At 43.8% G+C, this 13,210-nt stretch overlaps 1 protein-coding gene across 1 annotated transcript in view; it reads right to left on the bottom strand.

Moving 5' to 3' along the window:
- The window catches only part of CCDC39 (coiled-coil domain 39 molecular ruler complex subunit), a 297,469-nt gene that overhangs the window by 131,189 nt on the left and 153,070 nt on the right, over positions 1-13,210 (bottom strand). Inside the window, exons 13-14 of the mRNA XM_085635382.1 lie at positions 7,771-7,979; positions 3,657-3,780 (exon numbers count right to left, since the gene is read on the bottom strand). Of these exons, the coding sequence (XP_085491508.1) occupies positions 3,657-3,780; positions 7,771-7,979 (333 nt within the window). The remainder of the gene's footprint in view (positions 1-3,656; positions 3,781-7,770; positions 7,980-13,210) is intronic.

Below are 13,210 nucleotides of genomic sequence, written 5' to 3'. Positions count from 1 at the left end.
TGGATTCTGCAAAGGCGTTGGTACCACTACTAATATATTCGCCCTAGGCTTAATGGCTGTATCTATGTTTCATATACTTTAAAGCGGCATTCGATCGAGTTAACAGATGCCTACTATGGTATAAACTGAGGCAGTGGGGTCTCCCGGAACCAATACTTAAAGCCTTATTACAATTATACACAAATACTTGGATGCAAGTCAAAATAGCAGACGGCAAGATACTCACTAGGAAGATTTATAAAAATGCAGTGTCAAAACAAGGGTGTGTCCTGGCCCCACACCTGTTCAACCTTTTTATGGCTGACCTCTCCCCAAAGTTAAATTACGTGAATTCACATCCACCACGCTTGGGCACTCTGCCCATCACCCATCTATCTTACGCGGATGACATAGTGTTACTAAGTTACGCACGAATAGGCCTTCAAAGGGCGATCAATGAACTGGCGCAATTCGCCATGGTAAACATGATGGAAATAAATACAACAAAAGCCATGATTATAAGTCGTCGCGCACAGAAACATCTGCCATTAAAAATCAGCAATACAATATTGGTAGTGGTCAGCAGCTACAAGTATCTAGTTGTGCTCATGGACAACAGTCACACTTTTCGAAAACATAATGAGAGCATAACGAAAAAAGGAAATGGATTAATATTTGCCTTCTGCTCAATGGCAAGGACCCTAAAAGACTGCATCCCGGATATCCGTTAGAGCAGGGAGGCCGGTGTTAATTATACAGATTTTAAAACCTTGCAGCATAATCAGTATATAATCTGATTAGGATCTCTAAAATCAACAGATAACGTAGCTAAGTTCATAATGCCTGCTTTGACAGTTATTTCATTCATTCAAATAGTATTTCTTATATAAAGGGATCTACATCAATAAAACCCTCCACCTTAAAATATAATACGGTGGCTCTAACGGATTTAAGAAAAGGATCCACACATTTATAGAGGCTCCTTCAGTGAGGCCCTAACGGTGGTGAGATATTTTACCTCCACAGATTATGTAATTGAATAGATATAATCCATCTCATAATCAAGATTTTATGAAAACTTTCTGTCCTGAAGAAGGTGAAAATATCAAACTAACACCGAAACGCTGCGTCGACTTTTTTAATGTTTTAAGGTTTTTTATACAATTAGATTGTAACCTATAGCGGGAGGAAGGCCACAAATGATAGATGACTGAATATATAATATGATATTGTTTTTTCTGTAGTAAACTGCTTTTTTAATATATTCGTGATTGAATTGAATAGTATCTCTGTGAAACTGTATGCTGTACTGTGTCATTGTAGACAATAGTTAGAGAAAGGTTTTTTGAGATAAAGGCACTTACTGAGGAGAAAAATACCTTCAGAATTATTCATCATTCGTATAAAATATTTGGCCCAGAGAGAGGTATTCTTCCTCTCATACATTATGATATAGGGACTTTCTGTGTTTTTTAGTCTAAGGACCCTAAAAGTCCCATCATTTACTCCGTTGTTAGAAGTTATCAAAGCAAAACTCCTACCAACAGTGGCTTACACAAGCTAAATCCAGCAAGGGAAAGACACGGCAACCCTGGATGCAATACAAAATACGGGCCTATAAAACAATATTCTCCTTACCCTGCAACTTCTCACCGGCGCAGGTGAGGTTGGAATTTGGGTTGCAGCAGCAGTACCTACACAGAAGCTATATAACAATAAAAACATGGTACAAAATCTGGCCCACCCGGCAAAATACAATCAACAATGCCGTCTGGATGAGGATCCCCAGTCTGTATCCTCCAAATATTTACAATCATCTCTAAAACTTACAAATACTACCAGTCTTCGGCAACTAAATCTCCCATTCTTTGTCTTTCAACAAACACTAAAGAAAGCGGCCATAAAGCACTCCTTAACGGAAGATAAAAGAAGATTAGGTAAGCGATCCCATGCACGGATGGTCTTGCAATCATACATTAAACTGCAACTGGCAACATATTTGGGTCAGACGTACTCCCCATATTTAAAAACAAAGTTTCTAGCATTACGTCTTGCTTCAATACCATTGAACGCTGACCAACCAAGCTGGCACTACAAAGGCCCGAAGGGATGCATCCTTTGTGGTGCATCATAGCAGGATTTCATCCATTTAATATGCATCTGCCCAATCTTAAAACCACATCCTCTGCTATTGCTGAAAAACTGTTCAACGCAAGGGGCATTCTTACCTGTGGATCAGCAATACTGAAATGTCTTGATCCGAAGGAACCACAGCTCAACTGTAATCTAGTAAAATACTTGCTGGGCACACATACGTATATGCAACATATGCTTTCAGCCTATAAACTATTTTAAAATGATTGCTGTTGTAACCAGAACAGTTTTATTGCTTTTTTCTTGTTTCAGTTTCTGCAGGGACAGAGTTGACATATGTACTGGTAGATCATAGGCGAACTTCCCAGAATAAAGTTGGTCTTCAAGGCCCGGGCATCAGTTAAGGAGGTAAGGCACAACAACCTTTGCAATCCAATTTGCTGTTCGCCTTCTTTTGCACACAGTTAGAAATTTTTAACAGTGGGCAGGGAAACTGGAAAGTAAAAACTAGGGAACTTTCAAGAAGCATTATCAAAGCCACTAGGTCTCACCTTTAAAATAAAAGTGTGACCTAGTAGCTTTATAAATGCTCACTTGCTTTGGTCTTCTGTACAGCTAAAAGCATTCCATAGCAGCCGTTTGTCCAGGTACATATGTGCAGAAGTTTGAAATACCATTTGCAATGTTTTTTGTCAGAATATACCAAAAACAATTATTCTAAGATGGCCGCAGTCCGTGGGCATGCATGCGCACGCACTGGCAGCCATCTTGCAATGATTTTGTGATAGTTTAACAAAAAGCATTCCAAGATGGCTGGCTGTTTGCACCCATTTTAAAGATTCCATTAACAAACAGTGGGATAATGGCCCAGATTACAAAGGGTTTCACCGCAATACCGGTCACAAGATACTACGTACAAGTATACGTCCTAGTAGGGTTATGAAACAAAAACAGGACTCAATTTTAAGGGTATTCCAAAAAACGATGAAGGCAATAATCATCGGCCCCTCCTCGTGATGGTGACTGCAGGTTAAACATGGCAGGCTTCCCCTGGAGACCTTTTAAAATAAGTGACTTTTGGAAATGAAGTCCGAGAGGGATTTGTGAGAGGAGTCCCGGTATCTAGGATCTTGCAACGGGTATTGTGGTCACACATATTACAAAGGGAGGATCTACCTTAACACAATACAGTAATCATTTTCCAATTCCTTCCACATGTTTGTGCACCAATCCCAAAATATAATCCAGGTGCCAACATTACAACCACTTTTTACATCAGCACAGAATTCGCAAATAAGTGGCTGCGTAACTGGCACCCGATTACAGTTCTCATATCTATGACCTGGGAACAATTGACGAATGACTCAACCCTTTACTACGTGCGCAAATTGTAATTTTGAGCAGTTTACTCCGCAATTTCCTGCAGGTTGTCCGTGCAGTAATCGCAGGGTAAAACTCACAAGTTTGATGCAATTCACACCACATTTGTAATCCTGTTTCGGGTGCAAATGCAAGTCTTCACCCATAAATGGGACGCGCAGCCGGATTGTGTTCATGGCTTAAGCGTTTAAGTGTGTTAATACCTTGATGATATAATAGGCCTGAGTCTTCTCCTCTTCCCCTTCTGGTGGCATCATGGAAATCGTCACAACTTCATATCGCTTCCGCATTTTATCAATTTTTGCAAGTCTATCATGAAGTTCCAAACTGTTAAAAAAAATGGTAATGACTTATTTAGAATAACTGTGTTCAATAACATTTTCAGAATTAGACGTCGCTACACAACTCAGTTTAAGGTAGGCTTAATGGAAATATTAATTTGTAATCAGCAAAACAGCGGAAAAGCAACTATGAACATTCCAGCAAAACACACAAAAACACATCACCCACATACCCAAACTATACGCTTACTTCATTGGTGCTCCACATTGCTTTGCCATTTTCAATACTTGCTTTGTATGTTCTATTATTTATTCATGTAGTACCATTATTTTGAACGTGGTGTAAAGTAAATTAGAGTAAATGTGTAAAGTGAAAAAGTGGTCTGACATTATTTGAGCTAAAGTGCAGGTAATGTACAATAGAATACATTTCTAAAGCGAACAGCTACCTAACAAGGTGTCCCGGCGCTGGTGAGAAAAAAGTCCACATTGTCTACAGACAAAGGCGCGCTTAAAAGAAGGTTAGAGCAGAAGCATAGAGAAGGGTTTTAAGTCCATTTCTGGAAACCATTTCAGATGGACAGCTTCTCAAAGCGAGAGTTAAGGCATTCCACAGTCTGGCCGTCAGTAAGGCAAAGGAACGCCCCCCTCTTCTGGATTTAACAATGCAAGGGGTTTGAAACAATTTGAGGTTGTTGGAATGCAGGGAGCGCGAGTGATAAGAAAGCTTGAACCAGCGCCTAAGATTGAGGGGTCCCCTTAAGTAAAGATTCTAAAGGCAATAGTAAGGGCCTTAAACTGGATACTTCTGCTGATCGGTAGAGCTAGCCATATATTTATTCATGTTTTATTTTTCTTGATATGTGGTTTTATATAATGTGAACTAGAGCGGAGATGTGTCAGAATGTCAGAACACAAAATATTGGATAGAACTCAATATTTGACATTCCTTTCGGCATTTTACACTTTTTGACAAGCATTTTACCTAATGCAGTTTGTAATTAATTTAAATAAGTTTTAATCTTATAACTCCTTTTGCTTTGTTGTTTTATATTAATTGTGTCATGCTCAAGGTATACTCCAAAAGCATTATTAAATGGATTGATTGACCTAGAGCAGTACTATCATTAGGTCCAATTATAGCTTAATAACGAGAAAACCAAAGAATATATAAGCAACATGACCTGACAGTCGGTGCTGCAAGAGCAAGTAAAAATATTTTTAAATGACATAGTGGCACAAGGATACGGTACATTTGCAGGATCTTTTTGATTAGTACTTTCAAGAGCATAGTGGATGGGAATTAATGTAGCGTAAATTAAGAGGAGGGAATACAGTAGAAAGAAAATCGGAAAATCCTTAGGTCTTATACTCAGTACTACGGTAGGTTCAGGTGAAGTGTCCTTTGAACAGCGGTGGCCAAAGAGCTTAAACCTTAAATCAGTGGAGGCTGAATGGTGGAAGTAGGAGTTCCAATACACGGGATGCAGTCTGAGAAGCACTAATGGGCTTTTTCCATTCCGGAGCTAGAGTAGACCAAGTAAAGAGGTTCCTTGCTGCTATAGATGTTTAATTCCAGAGACAAATATTTCAGGTGACTTCCTGTGAACCAGGGTATAATCCAGACTTTAGCTAACTAGGCCAAGTGATTGCCAAATCTGGTGCAGATCTGTTCAAGGGGTCAAAAGTTACAGACCAATACATAAGACACCTTTTCAATAGAAAGTGCAGCTAAGCCATAACTACACAGCAGTGACCACCACTGTGAATATATATAAGATCCGGTTCCATATCAAAGGCAATTTTAATAAAGACGTGTTTCAATGAAACATAGCCTTTCTCAATTTTTCAAATCGCCATTTTGAACGCCATTGCGCATGCTCAAAATATATTTCTATTTAGTAAACATGAAAGAGAAACTATCACATTATCGATGTTAGCACAATCATACATGCATTTTTGTAACCATTTCATTTTACTGCACGCTTAGATATAATTATAGTCCACATTTCATAGTCTCTATGCACCGTAATAGGCTATTTCCAAATAATAATGCACACGATTCGTATTCTGAAATATCAAAGTTCCATTAATGTTGAAGAAAATGAACGTTTCATCAGCCACAATCAGAATGAAGCAAACACAAGGAGATGATGGACGGAGCACTGAACCTTTTCAGACACTCACCCCTAGTCACAGATCTGGATTGAATCCATCATCATTCTTTAGCACACTTCGCCACCCCAGTTCAGACACAGCTATATGCAAATCAGTCTTGGCATTGTGCCTCATGGTAACAGTCCAGCCCGAACTGCCAAGCCATGTTTTCCCTGGCCTGGAAACAAGCATCCTGGGACCGGTTTGGGGTAACACCCCTCTTCAACCAGGCTAGCTTTAATCCAGTGGAAAAGTGAGCAAGGGACCCACGTCTGGGCATACCCTGCCAACTTAGGGTGAACAAAGCAAACACAAGGAGATGATGGACAGAGCGCTGAAACAGGATGCTTGTTTCCAGTCCAGGGAGGACCTGGCTTGGCAGTTCGGGCTGGACTGTTCCAACAAGGAACAGGGTCAAGACTGATTTGCATATGGCAGGGTCCAAACTGGGGTAGCGTGGTGACCAAAAGAATGGTGGATTTAAACCATACCTTTGTAACTGGGGGTGAATGTTTAAATTGTCGAGCATTCCGTCCATCAACTGTTTCTTTTGCATATTCGCCCTAAGCGGGAAGGGTATGCCCAGACATGGGTCCGGTGCTCACTACACCACTGAATTCAAGCTAGCCTGGCTGATGAAGGGTGATGGCCTGAAACTGGTCCCAGGATGCTTGTTTTTGGTCCAGGAAGTACCTAGCTTGGCAGTTCGGGCTGAACTGTTCCCACAAGGAACAGGGTCAAGACTGGTTTGCATATGGCTGGGTCCAAACTGGGGTGGTGTGGTGAGCAAAAGAATGATGTATTTAACCCAGATCCTTCTGACTGGGGGTGAATGTTTGCATTGTCCAGCATTCCGTCCATCAACTGTTTCTTTTACAATCAGAATGAAGGCACACGCCTGCGACTGTATTCATTGTGCTGTGTCACTAATAGCATTTAAATGAAACTTTTTACTGCCTGATGCACCAATGAATTGCATGTCCCCAGTCTTGTGCCATAAGGCAAATGCCTCGGCTAATGAATTGTTCATTTTTGAGAGAAAACTGTTTTATCATGATTTTCCCATGGAGGTTATGGAAGGTGCTGCAGAAGCTAAAATGAGAGCATATATTCTGTAAATTCACACTATCTTTCTCAGTCATTTGAGAATAAAGTCTGACATTCTCAGTAAAACATGTACTTCCAATAGGAGCAGCCAATCATGACTGATGTAATATGTGATGTCATAAGCAAAACCTTGCAGGGCGTAAGTTATAGTTAGCTCAGGTAACTATATGCTGAATTTCATTGGTTTTGCACAACTGAATTCTGAGCCTAACTATAACTTCTCTGTAACCTTTGGTTTTTTCAGTGAATATATATAAAAAACATGAGCAGGGCTGAATGAGCTGCTCACTCCTTATAGGAAACAGTGTGAGATCTCTACGAAATCACACTGTGCCACCAACTTCACATCAACATGTGTTCTTATCTTACTTCATAATTCACCCCAGATGTACATCACCCTGTGCCCCCTAATGCGCAGAGCTCTGTGCCCCTGAACTCTGCTTCCATGATGACAACACCCAATGCTCACTTAATGAACAATACCTAGTGCTCCCATAAAGTACTATAATACACACATGTATTGAAAAGATATATGGGACCAGAAAGATTGGTGCTTGTGCTAGATAAAGAATTGCTAGAATTGCTACTCCTAAATGAACATCATTCTATCCATGCATTGTCTGAAATCCTTAAGAAGATAAAATCTCTCACTACTATTACTTACATTCAGTTTATAATGTTGACATTTAATCTACGGCACCATACCCATCAATATGACAAATCGAAAGCCCCATAGACTCAAATAGGTATTCATACCTTCTTAGGAAATTACCTTATGCCTTGCCGTTCCTGTTCCACAAGTCTTAGCTGTGCCTTTAACATCTCCTTGTGTACCCCAATTTCTTCAGTTCGTTCTTTCATTGCATTCTCTAACTGCAGCTTTCTTTTTGCCAATGAATACACATTGTCTGCCTTACTATGCAGCATGTCGCGGAGCCGTTTAGTTTCCAGTTTTAGAATATTTTCATCAACCATTAATTCCTAGTAGCAAATGCAATAAAAAAATACTACATATTTCATTGTCTTTCTTGTTAGCTGTGCAATTTAGTAATTCCAATACTGCAGTAATTTAACAGAGTGCTTGAGCTTTTAAATAGTGTGATAGTACATTTCAAATATGAATTTAAATACGACCACAGATCATAGAAACAATTTCTAGTTAAACAAGTCACACAAATGTAAAGTTGTCTTGAGAGCGCCAACAGCACACCACCATAGGAGAGACATACCAGATGCAGGATTTCTTGTCTTTCAACAGAACAGCCACTTACCACAGAAACTCTGATCCTACTTGTAAGTAAACAGGCTTTTTGCCGGTTCCTCCTCACATTTGCTCGCCATTTTGAGTACTGGGTACTGGCGTAAGGACTCTGAAATGCCCTGAGCCCTGCTCAACAGGACTCAGTACACGATTAATTGGCTTGTCCCCAATTGGCATAGCCTAACTTACTTGTAAGTCCCTAGTATATGGTACCAGACCCAAGGCCTGTAAGTTAGAGTGTCCTTGAGAGACTTCAGCGCTTGTTGTGCCATGCTGAGTGGGACAAAGTAAAACATGGCTCCCAGTCTGCCACTGTAGACTGGAAGGGCAGTTTTAAACTGCTAACCCGACTTTGCCATTTAAGGTAATGGCAAAGCCCAAACCTCCCTTTTAAGGTCTTGCCTAGGCAGCTCACATGCGCTGCTCTAAGAAGGCCTTTAGCCATCGGTCTTCACTTTTAAAGCACTGCACTCGTGCTCGTGGCGGCATCCACCTTGCGGGAGCGAGCAGCGGCGCGCCACAAGCACGAGTGCAGTGCTTGAAAAGTGAAGCCTGCGCGTGCACGCACGCACCACTCCCGGGCTTGTTTTCTTTTCGCTGACGTTTCCAATTTGCTGCTTGGATTGACATGCTGCTCTCCCCTCCCTGCTCTGCTGCACTTTTCTATTCATGCCACTGGGTGTCGCTGCTCTTCTCACAACAGCTACTTTTCCCTCCTACACTCACCATTAGGAATCAATGCCCTCCTTCCCGCAAGTCTCTTTCTCTTTGCTACTGGTCTCTTCCCTCGCACACGCCTGACATTTCTCCGCTCGTTCCCTTGTCCTCGCCCCTTGATTCCTCCCCGTTGCCTCTTACCTCAGTACTGGGAGTTGGGATGGGAGCTGCATGTCAGCGCTTTCTCTTGTTTTAAATGCATTTGAAGGGGTCAGTTTTGTGCACTCCGGGGGCTACAGGAAACGGTTGAAGTTAATGATTCTCTGGACTTGCATTGGCTGAAGTGGATCGCCAGAGAGCAGCAGCAGGTGGTCACCTACAAGCCCAGTGAGCATAGAACCCCGTGGAGGCAGCTGTGGTCTGTGCATGTGGACGCGGTCACTAATCCCACATCTGTCTAGACTGCGCGCTCTGTGCCAACCAACCCTCTATTGTTCCAAGCCTCCCAGTTCCTACTCGTGGCTCTGTAAAATTAGAAATGATCAGCCGTCTGTACGTACGCGTGTGTGTGTGTGTGTTCTCTCATTCACTCTCTCGCTCTCTCTCTCCTTTTCTCCAGATATGCACATACAGTGTATATATATACACACACAATACATACATATATATCTCATATGTATCTATTAAGCTGACAGCTGTCATGTGGTACATCTCGGACTTAGTTCAATATCTGCCCCTGGGGCTGGATTCGATGTCTTTAGCAGTATATCTAACCACAGTTAACCTGATCTGCACCCCTAACCCCTTCCCCACCTGTTGCTCACCTTTCTCCCCCCGCAGGGTGGATTCGCAAAATGCTATGAGCTGACCGACCTGACCACGAACAAAGTGTACGCTGTGAAGATCATCCCGCACACTCGAGTGGCCAAGCCCCACCAGAGGGAGAAGGTGGGTGTTTTGTTTTCTCTCGTCCTGTGTTTCTGTGGACCCCTGAGGCGTCCGTGCATGAATTAATCTGTCCCGTCTCCTCGCTGCTACCCCGTGGAGCCCCTGCCTGTGGACTCTTGCAGCGCCCATTCATGAATTAATGTGCGCTCCCTTCCCTGCCTCCTATTAGGGTCCTGTGGACCCCTGCAGCACCCATGTACGAATGAATCTATCCGGTCCCCTCACTGCCCACTCTTGGGGCTCATGTGTGTTTCCGTGGACCATAGAGTGCCCGTGCATGAATTAATCTGTTCGGTTCTCTCACTGCCTCCTCTTGGGGTCCTTGTGGACTCCTGCAGCGTCCGTGCATGAATTAATCTGTCCCCTCTTGGGACTCCTGTGTGTTTCCGTGGACCATAGAATGCCCGTGCATGAATTAATCTGTTCGATTCCCTCGCTGCCTCCTCTTGGGGTCCTTGTTGACTCCTGTAGCATCCGTGCATAAATTAATCTGTCCCCTCTTGGGACCCCTGTGTTTCTGTGGACCCTGGAACTCCTGTGCATGAATGCATTTGTTCGATCCCTCTTGGGGCCCCTATGTGATTCTGTGGACCCTGCAGCGCCCCTGCATGAATGAATCTGTTTGGTTCTCTCGCTGCCCCTCTTGGGGCCCTTGTGTGATTCTGTGGACTTGCAGCCCCTGTGCATGCTTCGATCTGTCCTTCCTCCCTCTTGGGGGCTCTTTGCACCCCTACATGAATTAATCAGTCCGGTCTCCTCACTGCCCTGTCCTTCCTCACTTTAGGCGCCTGTATGTTTCAGTGGACCCCGCAGCGGCCGTGCATGAATGAAACTGTCCGGTCCCCTCGCTGCCCCTCTTGGGGTCCCTGTGTGGTGTGGTTGACTCTATGCCTTGGTACTATATTTTGAAGTCCCCCTTTCCACATCAAGTCCCCCTCCTGTGTTCGTGCCCTCCTCGCCCCTTCAGTATTTGTCTGGTTACACCCGTGTACTTAAAACGCTATTTAGCAGCAAGTCACACTACCTGCAAGGTCTGTGAAGTACAATGCCTTGGGATTGTCTGTTTATTTGAAAATAATCGACTAAGGCTTGGGCTTCGAGGGCTAGCGTTCAAGCAGGGCTCGAGGCGGCGCTTGGTGACAGTCACTAGGATTAGGTTTCGGATATGGCGAGCTCTGCCTGCTCATTTGCATGCCTAGATTTGCATTTGACGGCTCTGCGCTAGGCTGGGAGCGAGCATTGCTCTCCAGGGAGAGGCCGCATTCCAGGGTCCTCTCCGCCTTGCATCCGAGCGCGCATTACAAGGCGATAATTGCATCGTGGGAACTCTGGCGGCTTGGGCACAGCACTGCGCCTCGCTCCGCCGGTATGCCAGTCAGCCTGAAATGCATGCATGCCTTTGCCACCCTGCAATTACTCTCGGTGTTGTGTTTGGCTCTGGAGTGTAGCTGTGAACCGGGCGCTGTTGTACCTCAGACGCCCAGATTTTCACACGCACTCTTAAGATGCATCGCGGCCTTCCTTCCTCGAGGTTCGGGTTCACAGCCTCCGAGTACAGGTGGCAGACACCACCCGGTATATTACTAAAGCTGCTTAGCGGTGAAGAACGGTGAAACAAAGGTGCCACTTGCACTAAAGGAAGCTAAGACCGCCTCCCTACCCTAACCCCAATACACTGATTTCCCCTTTTGTGCTTTATGGAATTGTAACAATGCTGAATATATTGTTCTTATGCATTATGCTGCTCGTATTGGCTAGAGTACTGCACCTTAGAGCACGTTAGTTAAAAATAAACATTTTAAACTATACAGTGGCTCTGATTACTCATGTTGTGGACAAGTAGGAGTGTGAACGAAAGAGTGTTCTTGTTTCCCACTATTTCTGAGAGTTTACTAAATCGCATGTTCTAGGTTGTCTAATCATTGGTAGCTTCGCTGTAGTACGGAGAACGAATGAGACACTATTGCTAGTCGGATTGGGGTTCTGGGCACTGAGGTGGCTTTTTTGGTACACAACAATACACCGAGGTCCAGGTTTCCTGCGCATAGTTCTGTGCATGAGCAGAATCCCTGCAACATGGCGCCCATAACGTTTGGTCTGGTACTTATTTACGAGACGCTTTAGTAGTGCTTTTACTTGTCCACAATACCCTCACTCCTGCTTTCCGGTAAACAGTGGTGATGGCATAACCTACCTTTATTGATACTTTATAGGTCTTTTCAAGCTTGATATTATAAAATGGTTTTCTCATTCATATGAATTACGAACCTATTACGCTGCCATGCTTTTAAGTTGTATTCCTTTTCTTAGTCCTTATGGCTGAAGTCGATATTGCGGCCCATAGCCGCACACCAGTCCGTCATCATTTGGCAGCATATGGCGTGCCAGACGAACAAGTTACTTACCTTCGGTAAGGCTTTTTCTGGTGGATACAGTATCTGCCTGTGGATTCCTCACCTTGTGAATATCCCCTGAGCCAGCAGCATTCGGAAACTTTTGTAGCTCTCCACGCCGACGAGGACGACGTCACAGAAGCACGGCTCCGCTCGCGGCTCCACTGACATCACTGGATCCATAAGAGGACCTCGTCGGCGTGATGACGTCAGTTCCGCTCCTTTTTTCCGTGCTTTCGAGGCACACAGACAGACAGACACCGATATATATACAGTATACACAGTACATAATATACATACCAACACACACAGTGTGAAGGACAAAGCAGGAAGGCAAAAGAAATAGCACACTTCCTTTGACAGTAATAACTAAATTTCGAAACATCATCACTATTGTAGGTATACAAGGGTGGACAACGGGGAGGCGGGTGGGTCAGTGAGGAATCCACAGGCAGATACTATATCCACCAGAAAAAGCGTTACCGAAGGTAAGTAAATTGTTCTTCTGATGGATACATCTGCCAGTGGATTCCTCACCTTGTGAAAAGATTCCCACAGCAGTCCCACTCCCGGAGGCGGGTGTCCACCCTTCTATACCAGAAAGCCCTGAAGGACGGAATGAGCAAAGTGTCAGTCCCTCCTCACCTCGGAATCCAAGCAGTAATGCTTCGCGAAAGTATGGAGGGAGGCCCAAGTTGCCGCTCTACAAATATCCTCCACATGAACACCTCTAGTCAAGGCAGATGTAGAAGGCTTTGCCCTGGTAGAATGAGCCCTTATACCCTCTGGAGGTTCCTTACCGGCCAAAGAGTAACATATCTTGATGCATAAGATAATCCGTTTGGAAAGTGTGCGCTTGTGCACTGCTCTGCCTTTCCTGCAGCCAACAAAGCCCACGAAGAGCTGGTCATCCACTCGAACGTCTTTAGTCCTATCGAGGTAAAAGCTCACCA

Source organism: Triturus cristatus, chromosome 11, assembly GCF_964204655.1.
Source record: "Triturus cristatus chromosome 11, aTriCri1.1, whole genome shotgun sequence".
In the NCBI taxonomy this organism is placed as follows: domain Eukaryota; kingdom Metazoa; phylum Chordata; class Amphibia; order Caudata; family Salamandridae; genus Triturus; species Triturus cristatus.
This window is presented reverse-complemented; position numbering and strand designations above follow the sequence as displayed.